Genomic DNA, 24,737 nt, shown 5'->3' with positions numbered 1-24,737 from the left:
GAACATGTGCGGAATTTTGTCAAAGTTTTTTCAGAACATGTGAAAATAAGAGTATGATTTGTCTTCTCAGTAGGCCTATTAGATTTTGTCAAAGTTTTTTCATCTATCTTTAGGCCTATTAATATGGTAAGAATTCCTAATATCGAACAATCCTTGCAGACTACCCCACTTGATAATAGTGTGCATTTTCAATGTAATTCAATTCAAACAAGACTTTCCTTTTACAAAAGAATTCATGTCCTCAAAAATAGTTACAGATTATGAGAAATACAGAAAATTACTCATTTTGAGAACAAATTCTATAATTTTCTAAGCTATTTACATACCAGTGTATTAGGTTATAAAGCTCAATATTTCAGAACTACAAAATTTTATTTTCGTTTATTTTTAAAGATTATTTATTTATTTGAGTGACAGAGAGATAGCAAGAAAAAGCACAAATGGGGAGGAAAGGGAGAAGCAGGCTTCCTGTGAGCTGGGAGCCCAATGCAGGGCTCAATCCCAGGCCCCTGGGATTATGACCTGAGCCGAAGGCAGAAGCTTAATGGACTGAGCCATCTAGGCACCCCCCAAACTACAAAATTTTAAATAAATTTCTCTTGCAGATGGCTAGGGGATAATAATCAAACATTATAATTTATCTTCCCAAATAAAATCTGTTGGTCAGAGGAAAAATTCCTATGAAAATCTCTTTCAAAGTAAGCTAAAACTTCAAGATTCATGTACCTCTGGCTTCCTTCGATCACTTCAATGTAATAGTATAAAACAATATCGATTTAAGGAGGAATCATATAAAAAGTAAGGAGCAAAGAAACCTGTCCCACATTTTAATAAACTCATAATCTATGTAAACAAATGTTTATACACACACACACACACACACACACACACACACACTTAAAGACCTTTCCAAGGTTAGAATGTTATAAATTTTTGCCAGTTCTCATTGGCAAGGTCTCTACGAAGTAAAGCTTTACTTCTAGCTCTGCAAAAAGACTTCATCTGACAAGATCAACAAATATTCAGTGCTGATCAGCAAAGTCATGAGTGCTAAGGCAGAGGAGATCTTATAGGCAGGAAGAGATATACCATCTACCCACCACTAATACCACAGAAAGGTTTTAGGCAGTCAAGGTTGTGATGAACCTCAAACATTAATATTTCCCATATATATTTCTATTCCTGGGAATGAGTCCTAACAATCAACTTGAGGCATTAACCTTAGGAAAGAGTGATGGGAAAAAAACAAAATAAGAGCTTTGTCTTCACTGCTTCAAGCAAACACATATACAGACACACACACACAACCATCCAGGATATAGCAACTAAAGAAAGGTATACTATTCAGTGATCGCTTCTTCCGCAATGTTTAATCAGTCATCAGTCCTATCCAGTGTACTCTCATCTCAGACTCAGTTTACATCTCTAGATTTTGGCCATTTTTATATACCGTAAATATCATATTCAAACAGATGTGTCAGTCCACTCTTCCATGTAGGATTAAATGGGCTCCTACGGTTAATAACTTCCTTAAGGAAATTCTGTAAATAGCACTTGAATTTTCTATGTTTTAGATGGTTAAGCTGAACAGAACCAGAGAATATCATATCTCAGAGGCTTCAAACAAAAAGATAGAGCTCTATCTTAAGCATAGAGTTTAACAAGACTTACCCTGAGTTGTGAAATTGCTGCTTTCCCTTCCTCACTTTCTTCATCAAATTCGTCATCACTCCACTCCCAGCCGCCATCTTCTGTCTTATGAAGGCGGCCACTGGAACCTGGTACTCTCCGAACCTGTACATGAGGAAGAGAGATGTGGATTATGGTACTGTTTGATATTTACTATATATACTGTATGTGTCTTGCACCCCTCCCTTGCTCTCTGTGCTCCACTATCTACCTGTCTTTACTCCAACCACTGACTTTCCCTATACATCTATACTCTTGGGCCCAAGCACCAAATCCTTCCTATGTGAAGTCACAAACCAAATTTTATTAATGGTTTCATGTTGAGAGATTTGAAAAATTTTTCTTCAGCCCCCCAAATAAATACACCCAAGACAGAGAAGATTCTGGTTTTTTTCAAAATTTTAAATTTAAAAATCACAATTAAACCTGCAGTTCCAAGAGCACTGTTATCTGTGCAAGTTTTGTTAAGAAAAACAGCAATCTTCTTTTACCCTCTTACTCACAGGGAACCACTTTCAACTCATTCTAGCATATTCTTTTTAAATTCATATTCCTCTAAGTAATGTGTTATTATTACTCCTTGATTCTTTGGTTTTAAGAATTACCTACTGGACTTCCCACTACGAAAGATGAGAATTTAACCCTATTATCAACCCCCATAACTCTTTTCTCAAGATACAGTGAAATTTTGGTTAAATCAAAATTCAGTGTTTCCACCACGATTTCATTAATGAGACAGTTAAGCCTTATTGTATATTACAATTACTTTTCTCTCTCCTGTAACCTTTTTATTTCCCTTGGAATTAATAATATTTGCTTATTTTCATGTACTTATCATATTTAGCCCCAAACGGTCTCCCAGTTGTGTAACTCTCCTCTCACCACATTCATATACATTAGGTACTTCTCAGAATCACCTTCTAGAGGAAGATGCTACCCCAGCCTCCTGATCTGCTCCAGCCTAGACTGGTTTCTCAGATCTCTCTCTATCACCTGTCACATGACTTCCTCTTTCTCAGTTTAAGTACTTCCTCCATTATTAGCATGGCACACTAATTAAAAGCCATGCATTTCTCAACTTTGATTCCATCCCCAGAACGTAGTTTACCTGGTTTAGAAAAGAAAAAAAAAAAAAAAAAAAAAAAGTCTGGGTTAGTAGAAATCATTTTCTTTCATAACGTTATATGTAACTGCTTCGCTATGACCTGGCTTATAGGGGAGCGACTGACGTCATTATGATATCCAACACCGTCCATGATCTTTCCCCCTTCTCTGGAAACTAGAGAATCCTCTTTTTGCCTCTAGTATTCCAGCAATGTGTCTTAGAGCTGGTCTATTTCCATTCATTCTGCTACATACTTGTGCTTTTTTAATCTGGAAATTTGTGACTATCAATTTGGAAATTTCTCTTGAATTATTTTTTCAGTGATTCTCTTTCTTCTATTTTCCTCCATTCTGCTTTTCTGGAACTTATTTACTCAAAATTGAACCTTCTCAAATGATCCTCTAACGCTCTTGTCTTTTTTCTTCTGTTATTTATCTCTTGGCGTTTGGGGCTCTATTTTCTGGGAAATTTTCTTAGCTTTACCACACAACCATATTAACTATTTTCATTTCTTCTATAATGTTTTCCACTTCTAAGAGCTTTTTGCTCATGGTGGTGTCAGTGTCCAGATGCTCCTTTTTAAAGTACTAGATCTGTTAAGATAAAATTCATACCATATAATTGACCCATTTAAGGTTCAATTATTTTTAGTATATTCCAAGTTGTGTAACCATCTCCATAATTAAATCTAGATCATTTTCTTCACTCCTCTACATGGCAAAAACAAAACCCCAGACCCATTAGAAGTTACTGCCCATTTTCCGTATAATCCCAGTCCTGGGTAACCTTGAATCTACTTTCTGTCTCTACACATTTGCTTATTCTGGACATTTCACATAAACAGAATCATCTAATATGTGGTCTTTTGTAAGTAGCTCCCACAATTAGCATAATGTTTTAAAGGTTTATCCATGCTATGACATGCGTCAGTACTTCATTTCTTTTTATTGCTTAATAACATTCTATCATATATTAGTACTTCATTTTTTTTAAGATTTTATTTATTTATTTGACAAAGATCACAAGTAGGCAGAGTGGCAGGCAGAGAGGGAGGAGGAAGCAGGTTCCCTGCTGAGCAGAGAGCCAGATGCGGGGCTCGATCCCAGGACCCTGGAATCATGACCTGAGCCGAAGGCAGAGGCTTTAACCCACTGAGCCACCCAGGTGCCCCTAGTACTTAATTTTTAATTGCTGAATAATATTCTATATTATGGACACATGACATTTTATATATCCATTCATCTACAGATGGATAATCAGGCTATTTCCACTTTTTAGTTATTATGAATAATGCTGCTGGGAATATTCATGTACATAGCTTTGTGTGTACATGTGCTCAATTCTCCCAAGTAGGCCTAGGATGGAATTGCTGGGTCATATGGCAGCTTTGTTTAGTGTTTTTAGAAACTGCCAGACTACTTTCTGAAGTGATTGCACCATTTCATATTTTCATCTTTAGTGTGTGAAGGTTCCAATTTCCTTACATCTTTATCACAGTTGCTACTGTCTGTCTTTTTTTATTACAGTCATCCTAATGGGTCTTCATTGTTTTCTGTGTAGTGTGAGGAAAGGGCTGAACTTCACAACTTACTCTGGTAGCTACAGACAGTGATTTAACAGAGTCTAGAATTAATTAATCAATTGTGTAACATACCTTTTCGTTCTAGTAGACAGCACACTTAGACATACTGTAGGCTAATATTTATTGAATGAATATATCAAAGAATACTAATGAAAGGGTTGGAAAAAATGAGTAACACTTAAAAAAAGCATTTTTAACATATACATAACATAACAAAGCATTTTTTAACATATACTTTCAAAATGCAGAAGTAAATTTAATCAATTTCCTAGGAAACCAGAGTAATATCTCCATTTACCTTCTTAGCTCTTTCAGAAATAGTTGGTGCTCTCTGCAGTATTTTTTCTTGAAGAAATTCTTTATTCTGGAGAGGAAAAGTAAGTTTTCTTCTTACAAGTTTTTATTGAACCAAAGAAGCTGACACAAATATTCACTACAATTAAAATGTGATATAGTAACTGTTTTATAAAGAAGTTTGAGGAAAGTTTCCATTCTTTTTTAATTCTAAAGCTCCTTTAGAAAAGGAGTTTCACAAATCGAGTTTCACAGATTGAGACAAAGCTTTAGTGTACTGTATGAGCCATTATATATGAGAAGTTTGCTTTACCATATCTCCTTCAGGATCATGGTCCCACATTTTCAACTACAGTAACATCCCACTTATCTATTCCTCTTTGGGAAATGAGATGTTAACTAACTCAGTAGCAAACTCTGAAATGAGAGTTGAGTATTTTTCATAGATTATACTACTACTGGCAAAATTTAGTATCAACTGTTCCTGTTAAAATTTAACCTGATGTTCAAATTAATTTATACGAAAAATACATTTACTAATTCTAAAGCATGTGTCTTAATTACCAAAGGTCATACAGATAATGCCCCCAGCAATTATCTGATCTACCATCATTTTTCCAAACATCACCTTAAGAAAAAGCAACTTCTTAGCAGTAAATCTAATTAGGCAATGAGGAGGATCACATGAACACATAAAATCAAAAGAATTTCCTACCTTTGCTTTTTGGAAAAATTTGTGCCTTAACAGTTCTGCTGCTGTTGGTCTAAAACCAGAAAAGAACGTTTTAATAGTTAATTCAAGTGTAATTGTGGGTTTCCATCTTCAAAAATGAGAAAAGGATTTCTTGAGCAGCGAGATAAAATCTCAGTGTTCTCCACTTTCCTTAACGGGCTAAAAAGCAAAAAGCAGGATAAACTAACTCGGTACGAGACATGGAGTAGAGAAGAAAACTCAAACAGAAATGATCTGATAATTATTACAGATCCTTTGCAAAATTCATTAGTGAAATGTTTCTTCTGAAATCATGACTTCTTCATGGCTTTCAACATATTTGCTATTATTTTGCCAAGAATATCATTTCCCAAAAAAAGTGGGCACTATCTACTTTAACAAGGCGTAAAAATACATGTAACCTCACAAAGAGGAAATGGACCAAGTCAAGTCCTGTGCCTCTTGACACATGCCTTCAACTTAAAAAACTACATATTCTTAAAAATAAATCTAACAATTTTCTTTAAAAAAAAAATTGAAGATTCTGAAAGTAATGTATATATTCAATATATATATTGAATCTATACTCAGTTTTTTGCTCGACTGTACAGTCTTTCTTTGCTTGAATAAAGGCATCATCATTGTCAATTATACAAACTTGTAAATAGTATGACAGAGAATAAAGAATAAACAATACTACACTTAAGAGACTGGACCTGATCACACCATACACCTACCAGGTAACCCTCAGCAAATCTCTTCTCCAAGGTTCTGTATTACCTGGTCAAGTTCCTGAAGGCAGTGTTCTAAAACATTACTGTACAATATAATAAGCTAGGACTTTCAAAACAAATCCTGAGGCCCATAGCAATTAAAGCAGAATCTGTTGGGGCAAACCCACACATCATTAGTTTTTAAAAAACTCCCTGAGTGATTCTAATGTACACTCACACTTAAGAACCAGGGCCTCAGAGGATTATTGTACAGTTTAAGAGAAGAGATGTAAAAGTGCTATGCAAACTGAAAGCAGACATTATCCTTCCTATTTTCTCATTCAATCAAGATTTCAGTACGTTCAACACTTTGCACCACATTGCTTTATATGATTAATCCTTTTCTTCTGAGTTCATTTCCTTCTTTCTAGTGTACCATTTCTAGGAGTTCTTTAAGTGCTCCTTATATGACTGGAAACTCAATTTTTGTCTGAAAAAAATCTTAGTTTCATGCTTATTCTTTTTTTTTTTTTTAAAGATTTTATTTATTTATTTGTCAGAGAGAGAAAGGGAGAGAGAGCGAGCACAGGCAGACAGAATGGCAGGCAGAGGGAGAAGCAGGCTCCCTGACGAGAAAGGAGCCCGATGCGGGACTCGATCCCAGGACGCTGGGATCATGACCTGAGCCGAAGGCAGCTGCTTAACCAACTGAGCCACCCAGGCGTCCCTCGTGCTTATTCTTGAATAATAGTTTGGCTAGACTGGGAATTCTGCATTGTTATTTTCTCTCAGAACTATTCCAGTATATTCTGGCCTTAACTGTCATTAGGAAAGTGGCTGTCAGTCTACCTGTTATATTCCTCAGTAGGTAACCTGCCCCCTTAGCTTGCATTTAACAGATTCTCTTTGCCTTTAAATCCAGCAGTTTAGAGACTTGTGTACAAATGGGAAAAGGGAAATACTGCTTGACATTGGTGGAGGGATGGTTCTTTAATCCAAGGCTCTAAGTATTTCACCAATTCTAGAAAATTCTCAGCCATTATTGCTTTAAATATTGCTTCTCCTGATCTCCCTAATCTCTCCTTAAAGTCTACAGATACATATACATGTATATGTGTATGTACATGTGTGCACACACACACTGAACCTTCCCATTCTATCCCCCAAATATTCATCTTTTTATATTTCCATTTTTAAAAAATCTTTCTGTGCTTCATTCTGAGCAATTTCCTCAGTATAGTGTGATTAAGTAAGAGCAGAAAGTCCACAGTCAAATTGTATGGGTTGGAATTCTAGCTCTAACATTTATTAACTGTGTGACTTTGGGCAATGTTACTTAACCACTCTGTGATTCAGTTTCTTCATTTGTAAAACAGGAAAAATAATAGCACCCTCCTCATACAAGTACTGTAAAAATTAAATGAGATGATGTATGTTGTCAGTTTACAGAAGTGCCTGGTAACTTGATTATTAGTCAACAATTATCTCTTTTTTGTTTTATTGGCTGTTCTATTTAACCAATCCACTGAAATTTTGTTTCCTTTTTAACTTCAGAATGTTCTAAACAGGTGTAATTTTGGTTTACAAGCTGGAAATAAGATGTTCTACAGCTTCTTTTTCTTTGAAATAATTTTAGGCTTATAGAAGAGATGCAAAGATAATACTGAGGTCCTACATACCTGTCACCAGCTTCCCCCAATGTTAACATTTTACATAACCGTGATATAATTATCAAGAAATTAACTAAAAATATTAACATTGCTACAGACTTTAAAATATTAATACTGGTACAACATTATAAACTATAAACTTTATTCAAGTTTCCCCAGTTTTTGCACTAACATCCTTTCTCTGCTCCAGGATCCAATCTAGGACATCATTTTGTTTTTAGTCTTCGTGTCTCCTTCATCTCCTCCAACCTGTGCCACTTTCTCAGTCATCCCTTTCTTCACTCTAGAAGAGTGGTGGTCAGGGAGTTTACAGCATATTCCTCAATTTGGCTTTGTCTGATGTTTTCTCATTACAGACTGAAGTTAAAGATCTGGGGAAGGAATACTTCAGGAGTGGTATGTCCTGCACCTGGTATCAATATCTGGGAGTATGGAATGATTAAGTATGTCTTACTACTGCTATTGCTAACCTGGATCACTTGTGAAGGAGGTGTCAACTTTCAAATTTTAGTTATTGTATTTTTCATTTCTAGTAGCTCCATCTGTTTTGTCTTCTTGGTCAAACTCATATTCTCTTCCTACAGTTTTGATTTCCTCCATTGGGATTTTAATTACTTTAAATATACTTATAGTTTTTCAGGTATCTTTGCATTATCCAAAGTTCTCGGAGCACTAATCCTTCTGCTTGCTGTGTCTGCTGACTCTGGTCTGCTGTGTAGCATTTTACTATGTGTTTTATAATTTCAGCTTCTGGTCCCTTCAGTGGGGCATTATTTGCAGGAATCTCATGGATTGGGAATTTAGAACAATTCGAATGGTATAGTTTTCTAATTGCTTCTGCCAGAAATAAAACTGGCTTGGCAAAACTTTTTTTATTCTCTAATCTTGTGGGCTCCTGGATAATCTGGGCCATATAAATTCCGACTGTCAACTTATGGAATGTACAGGTCAGAGGACTGGCTTATCCAGGAGAAATTCTGTTGTGTCTTTGTGATGATGGACCATATTTTGTTTTCCGGTCTGTCCTTTTACTCAGAAGGCAGACTTGTAAAAGTCCCAGCCATATGCAGGGATCTCAGTTCTGAATCCCCATTGGCTGGGCCAGTATCTCATTTTCAGTCCCCACCTGGAAATCAGAAATCTAACTGAGTATGTTATTGGAATGAACAGTGTCCCACTGAGGGTGGCCACAGGATCAGTTCATGATATATCTTCTCTGAATTAGGTCATCCTCATCATTTCTAGCACCTGAGGTGCAAGCTTATCTCTGGGTTTGTTAAGTTGATAAATTTATTCAGCACATCTGGGTATTTGTGACAAAAAAATCCTATTATTTTAGTCATTTAACTAAGCAGAAGCAAAAGTATTCCCTGTTTTTTTAATACTTATTTATTCAGAAAAAGAAAAAAAAGTTCTAACAGCACAGGTTTGAACTTTGCTACCTGTTTTTCTTGTCCTTTCCAGTATTTCCAACAGTAAATTCTGAAGCCCCATGAAATATACTAAAGACGTGACTAAGGGTATCAATTAAAATCTTTTACTTTTGTTGACTGTTAGAGAAACCAAAATTTAAAAACTCTTAGTGCTAAAAAACTGAGTAGAATATATGTGTGAAACAGAAAAATGAGATACAGTGGAAACAGTCCTAGGTAAAGAATCAGGAGTTTTGGATTCAAGTCCCACCTCAATGACTAGGTAGCTGACTGACCTTAAAGATAAAAGGTTGTACTCAATGACTTCTAACACCATTTGATTCTGTTTAATTCATAAAGATACAGACATTAGATGATCATGTTTATTCACTTACTTGCCTTCCAATCTGTCTAGTGTTAACAAGTAAGTGCTTTGCATTTTTGGTCCACTCATCAAAATATCTTTCCTTTAGGGAAATACATGATTGTTTGGTATCACATATAACATTTGCTTTGTGTATTTCCTTTGTTATTGAAATTGTAAACAGCATCAAAATATTTGTTTGCTTATGACTTTTAAATGCATTAAAAACAAGCCTTCCCACTAACATGATATTTTATAAACACAGAATTCACAAAACACAAATATATGAAAAATGAGCCAGGAACTAGCTGAACTATTAGAGTACACTATATACTAAAGTACACTATATACTAAAGAAGGGAGAAAGCAATTCATTCATTTCCAATCTAGTGTAACAGTCCCTGTATATTTTTTCTAAAGTTTATAAATAAATACAAATGCATTTGAATATGCACAAATAACTTCCTGCACATGAATGTACGTATCTAATACTTAGACTTCCCACAATGGTTTACAATATTAGGTGAAGAGAATTAGGTAAGCTTTATCTCATATTTTACCTTTTTTCTGGATCCTTTTGAAGGCACAATGAAATCATTTTCCTAAATGATTTTCCATATTTTTTCAGCATTTCTTTGTCTTGAACACCAGTTTCCAAAGAAGGAGGATCATTTTGTAGTGTCAGCATTAAAACCTGAAAATTTTTCAATATAATATAAAATTTCTGATGTCTCATTAAGTTAAATATTGTGGTCAACATTCTTCAATATAGACAACCTCCCAATATATAAGCAGTTCACTCTAGACCAGTTATTTGGACACAGAGTTATTTAGGTGTTTTCCACACAAATAATATCCTACAGATAGTTGGTTTCCCAGGTAAAGTGGTTGCAGGGGCTCAACTGTATCAGCACTGAATGCCCTTTAGTAAGAACCCTTTCTTCATGCCCTCTGTCCCCATTCTTATACTGCCAAACTACCTGCAAAAAAAATTAAAATCAGGGATGCCTCAGTGGCACAGCTGGTTAAGGGTCCTGGGATCAAGTCCCACATCGGGCTCCTTGCTCAGTGGGTAGCCTGCTTTTCCCTCTGTTTTGCGTGCTGCTTCCCCTGCTTGTTCTTTCTCTCTCTCTGTCACAAATAAACAAATAAATCTTAAAAAAAAAGTCTTTATCTTAAAAAAAAAAAAAACTTTACAAAGCAGTTAAAATCACAGCAAATTTAAAAATAAATAAATAAAACCATAGCAAAATTAAAAATGTGATCTTGCTGGTTCTACCTATTCATGGCTCTGTTGTAACATGACCCCTTGTAATCTGGCCTTCTCTTCCCAGAACTCCTCAGCCACTCCTTATTTTTTTTAATTAACATATAACGTATTATTTGTTTCAGGGGTACAGGTCTGTGAATCATCATCTTACACAATTCACAGCACTCACCACAGCACATACCCTCCCCAATGTCCATCACCCAGCCACCCTATCACTCCCCCCCCCCGCCCCCCCCCCCCCCCCCGCCCTTAGTTTGTTTTCTGAGATTAAGAGTCTCCTATGGTTTGTCTCCCTCCCCGGTCCCATCCTATTGCATTTGCCCTCCCTTCCCCCCAGAGCCCCCCCGATCCTGCCTCTCAAATTCCTCATATCAGAGAGATCATATGATAACTGTCTTTCTCTGATTGACTTATTTCACTTAGCATAATATCCCCTAGTTCTAACCACGGTGTTGCAAACGGCAAGATTTTGGTAGTGTTCCATTGTGTATATATACCACATCTTCTTTATCCATTCACCTGTTGATGGACATCTAGGTTATTTCCATAGTTTGGCTATAGTGGACATTGCTGCTATAAACATTCAGGTGTACGTGCCCCTTCGGATCACTACATTTGTATCTTTAGGGTAGTAGTGCGATTGCTGGGTTGTAGAGTAGCTCTATTTTCAACTTTTTGAAGAACTTCCACACTGTTTTCCAGAGTGGCTGCACCAGTTTGCATTCCCACTGACAGTGTAGGAGGGTTCCCCTTTCTCCGCACCCTCGCCAACACCTGTCGTTTCCTGACTGGTTAATTTTAGCCATTTTGATTGGTGTGAGGTGGTATCTCACTGTGGTTTTGATTTGTTATTTCCCTGATGCTGAGTAATGTTGAGCACTTTTTCATGTGTCTGTTGGACATCTGGATGTCTTCTTTGCAGAGATGTCTGTTCATGTCTTCTCCTCAGCCATTCCTGAGAAACCACTAATAATACCTAGTTAATAGAGTTGCAGCCTTTTTCTGTTCTCACTCCTCCTACCTTCTCTGTGGTAACTGACAATTTTGATTATTCTGTCCATCCTAAATCTCTTCCTTCTTTGACTTTCATGGCAACATACTAGTTTGATGCACAGAGGTGTTAATAAGGAAGGTCATATTTATATAATGAGATTCGGGGTGATTTTTCTAAACTGTGTGACTTCTTTATAGAAGCATAAGCCACTTTTTTTTTTAATATTTTATTTATTTATTCGACAGAGAAAGAGATCACAAGTAGGCAGAGCAGCAAGCAGAGAGAGAGAGGGAAGCAGGCTCCCTGCTGAGCAGACAGCCTGATGAGGGCTCGATCCAAGGACCCTGAGATCACGACCCAGGCTGAAGGCAGCAGCTTAACCCACTGAGCCACCCAGGTGCCCCACATAAGCCACTTTCTAAAAGTTAACACTAAAGAATAAAAGGGGGCTGTAGTCAGAACTAATACTTGCTTTTCATATTCAATTTATATTTACTGAATGGAATTACTAAAAGATGGAGGTATTTCTCATTCTGGGCAAAAAGGCCAACATGTGTATGTCTGGCTACAATTATAGGACTCACTGCCTTTGGTGGATAAAAAAATAAATAAATCTCATCTCCTCTCCCACCTCCTCTTAAAAAATAAACCATTCTTTTGGCCTTAAAATAGCTTCCCACTTTATAGTTCTAAAAACTCACCGTTTTCAAGTCCATTTATTTCCTAGGAGTAGGCTCTGAAAAGAAACTGGGACATGGGCTGGGATAGTACTTTGACTATGAACCTCACCTTCATTGGTGGATACTTATGGTAAGGAGCTGCCCCTGTAGCCAGTTCAATTGCTGTGATCCCAAAACTCCAGATGTCAGCTTTGAAATCATAGCCTCGGACCTGTAAGGAACATAAAGATATACATGATTACTTTTAACACCCTAAAAGCACTTTAATTTAAATTTGTTTTTCTTTAGTAATCTCTACACCCAATGTGAGGCTTGAACCCATGACTGAGATCAAGTGTAGCATACTCTTCTGACTGAGCTAGCCAAGTACCCCTAAAAGCACTTTTAAAAAGTAACTTCTAATACATATCAAGAACCATTAAACTGTTCATTCGCTTTAAATCAATAAAGTAACCTAGAGCAGGCAAAGGCTAAATATATTTGGTAACAGACGAAAGAAAAAGCAATCAGAATGAATGTTCCCCAACAATGGGGAAATTGTTAAGTACGGAATACTCACTTAAAAGAAATGCTGGTCAACTAAAATCAATGTAAATGAATTCTACATGAAAACACGGAAAACCACTTGTGATAAAGCATTTATGAAGAAAAAAGTATACAAAATTCCTCACAAGTTTTGATACTCATTACAAAAGTGTATAATCTTTTTTTTTTTTTTTAAAAGGAAAAGGATAGAACTAGAACAAAACTATTAGGCAATAGTGCTATGTCTTTGGTCTTCCAAATTTTCTATGTTATAGTCTTGTTTAATCTCCTTAATTTTTATAATGAAAAAAGACACAAGGGGTTTGAATATTTTCAGTTGTTGATGTGAACATGTGACCAAATTTGTCCTTTTATACTGTCATGAGCACATTATAAAATTAAATATTTTTTTAAAAATGATTTTATTTATTTATTTGAGAGAGAGAGAGAGCATGAGAAGAGGGAAGGTCGGAAGGAGAAGCAAACTCCCCACCAAGCAGGGAGCCCGATGTGGGATTCAATCCTGAGACTGCAGGACCATGACCTGAGCCGAAGGCAGTCACTTAACCAACTGAGCTACCCAGGCGCCCCAAATATTTTCATTCTCTATCTTAAGCAACACAGGAGAAGAAATATATGGGGGGAGTATGTGGTTTGGGACCTGAAATTAAAGCTCCATACAATGTGCTGCCTTGACATGTGGCAAAAGAAGGTGGGCCCCTAATGAACTAAGTGCAAGTTCCCCTCCCCAGTCTGCTCCTAAGGATAAGGTCCCTTAGCCCAACAATCCTGTTCAACTGGACCAGGCCAAGTTCCTGCTCAGCCTGGAGTAGCAGGTTTCAGCTCCCCACCAGCCGTCAGAATTAATCAAATGAGCCAATCACCCTCGCAAGGAAACCAAGGGGCACCTCACTCTCTTGATACTACAAGGTCTGCTTCCCACAGCAACCGTTTACCCACTCTCTTCCTGAGAGGAGCCCCATGTGTCATGTTGCGTCCTCCCTGCAGCTCTGTGTGTACGTGACGAATGAACTGCTGTCAGTCTTACCAGTCCAGTGTGAGGTGTCCAGCATCTGCATAACCCCAGAGTGGGAATGCTTCCCTCACCAACTGGGTGAACATAAGCATTACAAGAGTTACAAGTGAATTCGGTTCTACATACTGACTTTGATATACTTAAAAGATAACTATGTAAAACATCTAGAGGAGGCTTGAAACTTCCATCTAGGGGTTTAGGAAATAAGACTGGCATGAATATACTTTAGAAAATATAATAGATGGGGCGCTGGGCTGGCTCAGTTAGTGGAGCGTTATGATTCTTGATGTCAGGGTTGTGGGTTAGAGCCACAACCCTGTAAAGATTACTTAAAATAGATATAGAGAATACTTAAAAATAAAATGTAGAGATTACTTAAAATGCAGAGATTACTTAAAAATAAATGTAGATTTATTTTTGTAGAGGTTATTTAAAAATAAAATCTTGAGGGGGTGCCTGGGGGCTCAGTGAGTTAAGCAACCCACTCTTGATTTCAGCTCAGGTCATGATCTCAGAGTCATGAGATGGAGCCCTGCATTTGGCTCTGCATTCTGTGAAGTGTGCTTCTCCCTCTCCCTCCCCCTCTGCCGCCTGCCTTGGCTCACGTTCTATCTCAAATAAATACAATCTTTAAAAAATTTAATTTTGTTTAAGCACTCCTATAGGTGCTCTTCAGGAGCAATCTGGCTGGCTCAGTCCGTAGAGCACACAACTCTCAAATCTCAGGGTTGTTGAGTTCAAGCCCTACACTGGGTGTATAGACTACTTAAGGTAAAATAAATAGATATATAAATAAAACCTTCAAAAAAACATAAAAAACTTAAAAGAAAATAGAATGGGTGGGAAGCAGAGATGAGGCTAATTAGTGAGAGAAGAATTCAAGAACAGGTCCTGGGAAGTAGAAGGAAGGCAGAAAAGAAGTCAGAGACATAGCCTGGCCAGACAGGTAGGGGAAGAATGAGGAAACTACACTAGAAAAGCTGAAGATGTAAATAAAGGTGGAAATGATCAACTGTTTCAAATGACAAGAGAACAAGTAAGGCAAGGAGTAAGAAATGAGCCCTGATTTCAGAATTAGGAGAGTTTCCATAAAATGACTACATGAGCAACATCTGACTGTAGTTGTTTGAAAGCAAATGGGAAATGGGGTTGTGGACAAAACTAGTCCTTCAAGAACCACAGCAGTGAATCTACATGTACAAAGATTAGGTCGTTTAATCTGTAACACGAAACTATTACTAAACCAATCTTCATTATATTATTCCTTAGGTTGTATTTGGTATAAATCCTGAGTTTCATATATCATTTGTAAAGATCTAGAGGTCTGTTTTTAAGGGTGGACCCAAATCCTAACTGAGGAACAGAAACATGTATTTCCCGACGCTAACCCAGCATACGTATCCCCACTTTTTCAAAGACCCCATTAAGCCATTTGGCTTACATGAAAGACCTATAGTAGTTCCTGTTTACACTATGGAAAGAAATCGGGAAAGGATTTTCCCTTTTACAAAAAACGTGAAAATGACATTCAGTGCTTGCCATGATGGAGGCAGCGCCCCGGCCGAGCAACGAGCCTGGTGTAGCTCAGCTCCTTCCCAGGGAACCACATTCAGGTCAATCCACCAGAGCTTTGAATTATGTGAGTATCTTTGTTTTAACTCAATTTGTTTTGTGTATCCAATAGCAAGATGTGTTCTATGGTACCGGAAAGGCCTAAGAGAGGTTTATTTTTTGTGTCTGGAAATGCTAAAAAATTTTTACAAATAAATTAGTGGTCACTGTTTCTTTCCTTTGTGCCATTTCAGCTTACAAAGGGGTTTCACAGAACAAACTCCTTTAGTGGGGGATACCTGTACAACTGTACACCAAACAAAAGCAAATGTTGCTGTTATTTTTTTCATTCTGTACAAAACCATAAACCACTTAAAAAAAATGAAAGACAAAGTACCTGTTCCATAACTTCAGGTGCCATCCAGCAAGGAGTTCCAACAAAGGTCTTTCTCACTTTATTTCGGGTAATATCACCACCAGTTGCTAAAAAAGCACTAACTCCAAAGTCTGAAATAAATAAAAGAGCAAGGTATGAAAAGTGTATCAATGCAGGTGGACAGGAAAATAATATAGTCTACATACAAACAACATGACATTTTCTCTTCTTTCCACTGAAACTCTTGACTAAAGACATAGCTTAACAGGTCCCTCACTCCACTCTCCACCCTCACACATGATCATCTCAACAGATTTTCCTCCTTGCTCCAGTCCATTCAATTAGTATCCCCTGGACTAAAAATCTGTACCTACTACACAATAATTCTTAATTCTCCTTCTCCCCAGCCAGCGGCAACCATCATTCTAACTTTCTGTCTCTATGATTTTGAATACTCTACGGACTTCATATAGGTAAAATCATATAGAATTTGTCATTTGTAGCTGGATTATTTTACTTAGCATAATGTCCTTGATGTTTATCCATTTTGCAGCATATTACAGAATTTCCTTCCTTCATAGGCTGACATAATACATATATACCGTATTTTGTGTATTCTTTCATGTGTTAATGGGCGCTTGGGTTGCTTCCCCAATTTTAGCCATGGAGAATATGCTGTTGTGAAAAGGGGTGTCCCAATAATTGTCTGAGTTCCTCCTTTCAGTTCTTTGGGATTCTATACCCAGAAGTAGAATTGCTGGATTACATAGTAATTTTGCTTTTCATTCTTTGAGGAACTGCCATACTATTTTTCACAGCAGCTGTACCATTTTATGTTGCTACCAACAGTGAACAAGATTCCAGTTTCTCTACATCCTCTGTATTTTCTAATTTGGGGGGATTTTTTGAATAGTAGCCATCCTGATAGATCCAGGTTGGATCTCACTGTGAGTCTGATTTGCATTTCCCTAATGATTAGTATGTTGAACATATTTTTAACGTGCTTATTAGCAATTTGTATGTCCTCTCTGGAGAAATGTCTACTTAAGCCCATATTCTAAAAAATTCAATTTATTTAAACTAAAACCCAAACCAGTTCACTCATTTTTCCTGTCTCCCACCCCTGCCTCTGGCAACCACCAATCTGTTCTCTGTATCTATGAGCTTAGTGTCGAATAGATATATTAGATTTCATATGTGAGAGATTACATAGTATTGTCTTTCTCTTGTCTTATTATACATAGTACAAAGCCCTCAAGGTTTATCCATGTTGTCACAAATGGCAAGATTTCATTATTTTTTATGACTGAATGATATTCCACTGTATGTATACACCACAATTTCTCTATCCATTCTGAGACCTGTATCAATGAGCTTACTATCTACATTTCCTTCTAGGAGCTTTAAGGTTTCAGGTCTTATGTTCAAGATTTGAACCTATTTTGAGTTAATTTTTATCTATAGTGTAACAGAGTGATCCAATCCAGCTTCACTTTTTGCATGTGGCTATCCAATTTTCCCAATACCACTTATTGAAGATACTGTCCTTTCCCCATTGTATATTCTTCGTTATTATAAATAATCATGAAATTAACTTACATATTTCTTTTTGAGTTAGTGTTTTCATTTTCCTCAGATAAACACCCAGAAGTGGAATTACTCGGTCATACAACAGTTCTATTTTTAATTTTCTAAGGAAACTCCATACTGTTTTCCACTAGCTGCACCAATTTACATTCCCACCAACAGTGCACAAGGGTTCTGGTTTTTCCACATCCTTCCCAATGCTTGTTGCTTCCAGCCTTTTTGATAATAACCATTCTAACAGGTGTGAGACAGTATCTTGTGTATGAGGCTGTGATTTGCATTTCCCTAAGAATTAATGATGTATAGCATCTTTTCAGTTTATCTGTTGGCCATCTGTATGTCTTCTTTGGAAAAATGTCTATTCAGATCTTCTGCCCATTTCTTAATCAGGTAGTTCAGTCTTTGATATTGAGTTGTACAAGTTCTTTATGTATTTTGGTTATTAGTCCCTTACCAGATATATGATTTGCAAATATTTTCTCCCATTCAGTAGGATGCCTTTTCATTTTGTTGATATCCTTTGCTGTGCACATTTTTATTTTGATATTCCCATTTGTTCATTTTTGCCTTAGTTGCTTTTGGTGTCAGATTCAAAAAAACATCACCAAGACCTATATCAAGGAGACTGCTATCCATGTTTTCGAGGTGTTTTATGGCTTCACGTCTTTTTTTTTTTAATTTATTTATCTATTTATTTATTTAAGAGAGAGAGAGTGTATGTAACCAAAAGAGAGCATAAGCAGGGGGAGGGGACAGAGGAAAAAGCAGGCTCCTTGCTGAGTAGGGGCCCGATGTGGAACTCAATCCCCGAATCCTGAGATCATGACCTTAGCTGAAGGCAGATGCTGAACTGACTGAACCATCCAGGTGTCCCTATAGTTTCATGTCTTACATTCAAATCCTTAATTTAATTCTGCACATGATATAAAATGGTGCTTTACCGTCATTCTTTTACATGTGGCTGTTTAATTTTCCCAACACCATTTATGAAGAACTGTATACCCACTGTATACTCTTGACTCCTCTAGGATATATTAATTACCCATGTGGGTTTATTTCTGGGCTTTCTATTATGTACCATTGATCTCTGTGTCCATTTTTATGCCAGTATCACACTGTTTAATTATTACAATATACTTAACTACATACTTTGAAATCAGAGAGCATGATGCCTCCTCTAGCTTTGCTCTTTCTCACCACTGCTGCGGTTATATGAGGCTTTTTATGGTTCCACACAAATTTTAGGATTATTTGTTTTATTTCTCTGAAAAAATGATCCATTATAATTTTGTTACAAATTATACTGAATCGGGACACCTGGGTGGCTCCATTGGTTAGGCAGCTGCCTTTGGCTCAGATTCATATAATGCCAAGATCCGAGATCGAGTCCCCCATCGGGCTCCTTGCTCCGTGGGAAGCCTGCTTCTCTCTCTCCCTCTGCCTGCCACTCTGCCTGCTTGTGTGCGCGTGTGCTCTCTCTCTTCCCCTCTCTCTCTCTCTCTGTTAAATAAATAAATAAAGTCTTTAAAAAAAAAAAGGAAATTATACTGAATCTGTGTATTGTTTCAGGTAGTATAGACATTTTAACAATATAAACTCTTCCAATTCATAAGCACAGAATATCTATTAATGTCTCCAACATCTTTCTTTAATGTCCTGTAGTTCTCCATGTACTGGTCTTTTACCTCTTTGGTTAAATTTATTACTAGGTATTTTTATTTTTTTGATGCAACTACAAATAGGATTATTTTCTTAATTTCTGATAGTTCATTATTAATGTACAGAAATGCAACAGACTTCCATGTACTGATTTTGTATCCTGCAACTTGATCATTCTAACAGCTTTCTGATGGGAATCTTTAGGATTTTCTATATTTAATATCATGTCATCTCCACACAATGATAGTTTTACTTCTTGTTTTCTAATTTGGATGCCTTTGATCTCTCTTTCTTGCCTAACTGCTCTGCTAGTACTACACCGAATGAAAGTGGCAAAAGTGCGCATCTTTGTTTTGGTTCATCATCTTACAGGAAAGGCTTTCAGCTTTCTACCACTAAGTATATTGCTAGCTGTGGGCTTAACATACATGGCCTTTGCTATAAGGTATGCTCCCTCTATACTGGCTTTACAGAGAATTAGAAATGGATATTGAATGTTGTTAAATGCTTTTACCACATCTGCTGAGATGATATAATTCGTATCCTTCACTTTGTTTATGTGGTATATCACACTGACTAATCTGCATAGGTTAAACAATCCTTGCATCCCTGGAATAAGACCACTACTACATCAAGGTGTATGGTCCTTTTAATGTACTGCAGGACTGAGTTTACTACAGTTTTGTTGAAGATTTTTGCATTTATGTCCATCAGAATATTAGCCTGTAATTTTCTGTTCTTGTGGCATTCTTGTCTGCTTTTGGTATCACAGTAAGGCTGGCCTCATAAAGTAGGTTTAGAAGAGTTCTCATCTCTCACTATTTTTTGGAAGAGTTTGAGAAGGATTGATATTTTTCCTTCAATGGTTGGTAGAATTCACCAGTGAAGCTGTCTGATACTGGACTTTTGTTTGTTGGGAGGTTTTTTGTTTTTGTTTTTTTTAAGATTTTATTTATTTGACAGAGAGATCACAAGTAGGCAGGGAGGCAGGCAGAGAGAGAGGGAAGTAGGCTCCCTGCTGAGCAGAGAGCCCAACACAGGGCTCGATCCCAGGACCCCGAGATCATGACCCGAGCTGAAGGCGGAGGCTTAACCCTCTGAGCCACCCAGGCGCCCCTGTTGGGAGGTTTTTGATTACTGATTCAATCTCTTTACTAGTAACTGGTTTGCTCAGATTCTTTATTTCATCATGATTCAGTCTTGGTAGGTTGTATGTTTCCAGAAATTTATCCATTTCTTCTAAATTGCCAAATTTGTTAGCATATGATTGCTCACAGTAGTCTCTTATGATGCTTTCTATACTATCAGTTGTAACTTCTATTTTTTCATTTCTCATTTTATTTACTTGAATATTCTTTTTCTTGGTGAATCTAAGCTAAAGGTTTGCTAATTTTGTTTTCCTCTCAAAGAACTAGTTCTAGTTTCAGTGACCTCTTCTATTGTCATTATAGTCTCTATTTACTTCTGTTCTTTCTTATTTCCTTCCTTCTGCTAACTGGGTTTCATTTGTTCTTCTTTTTCTAGTTCCTTGAGGTATAAAGTTGTTCGGGATTTTATTTCTTGGAATAGGCATTTATCACTACGAACTTCCCTTTTAGAACTGCTTTTGTTGGGGTGCCTGGGTGGCTCAGTTGGTTAAGCGCCTGCCTTCAGTTCAGGTCATGATTCCAGGGTCCTGAGATTAAGCCCCAGGTCAGGCTCCCTGCTTCTCCCTCTCCCCACTGGCTTGTGCTCTCTCACTCTCTCTCTCTCTCTCAATCAATAGATAAAATCTTAAAAAAAAGAAAGAAAAAACTGTTTTTATTTTCAGAACCAAGTGACTGGTGATTCAGGTTGGGGAGGGAAGAACTGCTTTCGCTGCATCCAACAAATGTGGTATGTTACCCTTCCACTTCATTTGTCATAAGGTATTTTCTAGTTTCTTCAATGACCCATTGGTTGTTCAGAAGCATGTTGTTTAGTTCCCACATATTTGTAAATTTTCCCACTTTCTTCACATAAATTTCTAGCTTCTAAGAGGCATGTTTGGAAAAACTGCTTGCTCTGATTCCAGGCCTCTTAAGTTTATTAAGACTTACTCTGTCATCTAACATACCATTTGCTTTGAAACTGTTCCATGTGTACTTGTGAAGAATGTGTATTTGCTGCTTTAGGATGGAATGTTTTATAAATGTATATTAAGTCTATCTCTGGCCTAATGTATCATTTAAGGCTGATGTTTCCTTCTTGATTTTCTGTTTGAATGACCTATCCACTGATTAAAGTGGAGGTATTAAAGCCCCCTCCCCTACCTCTTATTACTGTACTACTGTCTATTTCTCCCTTTAGGTCTATTAATAGTTACTTTATAAAATTAAATGCTTCCAATGTTGGGTGTATAAATATTCACAGGTGTTTTATTCTTTTTTCAGATTGACTCCATTATTCCTTTTGTAATGCCCTACTTTATCTCTTATTCTGATCTTTGTTCTGAAGTCCACTTTGATGTATCTACTTCACTTGCAATTTTTGTCACTTGAGTCTTCTCTCCTTCTTTCCTAGTCCATCAAGCTAAAGGTTTGTCAATTTTGGTGATCCTTCCAAAGAATCACCTTTCTATTGCTTTTCTATTCTCTATTTCCTTTAACTCTTCTCTAAATTTTATTAGTTTCTTCCTTCTGCTAGAGTTAGGTTTAGTTTCTTCCTTTTCTAATTCCTTAAGGTATAAAGTAAGATTGTTGGTTTGCTATCTTATTTTTTAAATAAAGTGTCTTTAGCTATAAACTTGCCCGTTAGCAATACGTTTGCTATGTCCCATTAGTTCTGATATATTTTGTTTTCATTCATCTCTAGGTAAAAACTTGCCCCGTAGCAATACTTTAGCTATGTCCCATAAGTTCTGATATATTCATTTTGTTTTCATTCGTCTCTAGGTATTTTTAAATTTTCCTTGTGAAGATTTCCTTTTTCTTTCTTTTTTTTTTTTTAAGATTTTATTTATTTGTCAGAGAGAGTGAGCACAGGCAGACAGAGAGGCAAGCAGAGGCAGAGGGAGAAGCAGGCTCCCTGCTGAGCAAGGAGCCCGACGTGGGACTCGATCCCAGGACACTGGGATCATGACCTGAGCCGAAGGCAGTGGCTTAACCCACTGAGCCACCCAGGCATCCCACTTTCCTTTTTCCATTGGTTGTTTGAGTGTGTGTTTAGTTTCTGCAAATCTGTGAAATTTTTAGTCTTCTGCCATTGATTTCTCACTCTCCACAGTGGTCAGAGAAAGTATTTTGTATAATATTTTAAAAAATCTATTGGGACTCAGGGCACCTGGGTGGCTCAGTGGGTTAAGCAGCCAAGTGTAGATTTCAGCTCAGATCATGATCTCAGGTGCCTGGAACTGAGGCCCACGTCAGGCTCCATGCTCAGTGGGGAGGAGTCTGCTTAGGGATTCTCTTTTCCTCTCCCTGTGCCCCTCCCCTAGCGCATGCATACTCTTTCTCTAAAATAAATAAATCTTAAAATAAAATAAAATAAAATAAAATATAATCTATCAGGACTTAGTATGTGGTCTAACATGGTCTACCCCAGAAAATGCCCTGTGTGCACTTAAGAATGTACATCCTGATCCTGTTGAGCTCTGTACGTCTGTTAGCTCTAGGTGGTGCACTATAATGTACTAAGTCTTTCATTTTCTTACCTCCTGCCTATGGTATCCATTATTGTAAATGGAGTATTGAAATCTCCAGCTACTAATGTGGAGCTATTTCTCCCTTCAGTTCTGTCAGTATTTCCTTCATATATTTTATTGGCATGTTAGTATGTATACAAATATTCATAATTGTTATATCTTTTTGCTATACTGAAACTTTTGTTAATAGGTAAAGTCCTTATTTTTTTTTGTTTTGTTTTTTTAGTGCTTATTTGTTCTGTAACCCTTTTTTGACTTAAAGTTTATTTTTTCTGACATGAGAAACATGGTTACTATATGCATGGAATATCTTTTTCCTTTCCTTTCATTTTCAATGTATTTGTGTCTGGGATCTAAAATGAGTCCCTTACAGACAGCATATAGTTGGATTAAGTATTTTTACCTTTTCTGCCAATATCTGTCTTTTGATTGGAGAGTTAATCCACTTACATTTGAAGCAACTACTGATAAAGGACTGACTTCTATCATTGTCCTATTTGTTTTCCATATGTCTTATGGCTTTTTTGTCCATTTCCTGCATTGCTTTTCTGTTCAGTTGGGACTTTTTGTTGTGAAATGCTTAATTTTTTCTCATTTCCTTTTGTTTATATTCTGTAACTATTTTGTTTTTGGTACCACAGAGATTCCATTTAACATTCTAAAGTTACAACACTCTAATTTGAATATATACCAGCTTAGGGGCGCCTGGCTGGCTCAGTCAGTAGAGCACACAACTCTTGATCCTGGGGTTGTGAGTTCAAGACTCATGTTGGGCATAAAGATTACTTAATTAAAAAAGAAAAAAAAACTTTAAAAAAATCTTGAATTTATACCAGCCTAACTTCAATAACAAAATCTCTTCTTTATAGAACTATTCCCACCTCTGTTGGTTACTGTCACAAAATTATATCTTAACATACTGTGTGCTCAAAAACATGAACTGATAATTCTTTCTTTTAAAAAGTTTATTTATTTATATTTAAGATTTTACTTATTATTTGACAGAGAGAGACACAGCAAGAGAGGGAACACAAGCAGGGGGAGTGGAAGAGGGAGAAGCAGGATTCCTGCTAAGCAGGAAGCCCGATGCAGGGCTCGATCTGAGTTCCCTGGGATCATGACCCAAGCCAAAGGCAGACACCCAATGACTGAGCCACCCAGGCGCCCCAATAATTCTTTTAAATACACTGGTCTCTTAAGCAGAAAACATGTTTTGGATTTACAAACCAGTTATCAGTAATATTAACTTTTGGACCACTGGTTTTAGGAATGTATCATGTAGAAAAAAAAAGTGAAGTCACAAACCACTGTTACAATAATACTAACTTTTATACTTGCCCATGTATTTACCTTTATGAGATCTTCCCTTCTTCACACTGCATCGAGTTACTGTATAATGTCCTTTCATTCCACCTTGTGGGATTCCCGAGAGCATTTCTTGTAGACAGATCTATCAGAAACAAATTTCTTCAGCTTTCGTTTATCTGGCAATGTGTTAATTTATCCCTTATTTTGAAGGATAGTTTTACCAGATACAGGATTCTTGATTGACAAATTTTTTCTTTTATTACTTTGAATATATTGGCCTCCTGCCTTCTGGCCTCCAAAGTTTCTGATAAGACATCTGCTGACAGCCATATTGAGGATACCTCGTAGATGGTGAGTCACTTCTACCTTCAAGATTCTTTCTCTTTGGCTTTTGTAAGTTTGATTATAATGTATCTCTGTGTAGGATTTTTTTTTTTTTCTTCTCTGTGTAGGTTTTTTAAGAGTTCATCTCACTTGGAGATCACTGAGCTTCATGGATGTTTATATTCATGTTTTCCATCAAGTTTACAGCCATTATTTATTCAAATA

General features: G+C 36.9%; 1 protein-coding gene across 3 annotated transcripts in view; it reads right to left on the bottom strand.

Annotated features, from left to right (window-relative positions):
* Positions 1–24,737, bottom strand: part of LOC111159045 (oxidative stress responsive 1) — a 102,416-nt gene that overhangs the window by 19,095 nt on the left and 58,584 nt on the right. For all 3 annotated transcript variants that reach the window (XR_002641394.1, XM_022521420.1, XM_022521419.1), the window contains exons 6-11: positions 15,995–16,104; positions 12,595–12,696; positions 10,102–10,235; positions 5,386–5,434; positions 4,675–4,740; positions 1,672–1,794 (exon numbers count right to left, since the gene is read on the bottom strand). Coding sequence is in view for 2 of the 3 variants with exons in the window: in XM_022521420.1 (XP_022377128.1) it covers positions 1,672–1,794; positions 4,675–4,740; positions 5,386–5,434; positions 10,102–10,235; positions 12,595–12,696; positions 15,995–16,104 (584 nt within the window). In the remaining variant the exon portion in view is untranslated. The remainder of the gene's footprint in view (positions 1–1,671; positions 1,795–4,674; positions 4,741–5,385; positions 5,435–10,101; positions 10,236–12,594; positions 12,697–15,994; positions 16,105–24,737) is intronic.

This window comes from Enhydra lutris, unplaced genomic scaffold (genome assembly GCF_002288905.1).
Source record: "Enhydra lutris kenyoni isolate GAN:26980312 unplaced genomic scaffold, ASM228890v2 scaffoldscaffold66, whole genome shotgun sequence".
Taxonomy (NCBI): domain Eukaryota; kingdom Metazoa; phylum Chordata; class Mammalia; order Carnivora; family Mustelidae; genus Enhydra; species Enhydra lutris.
This window is presented reverse-complemented; position numbering and strand designations above follow the sequence as displayed.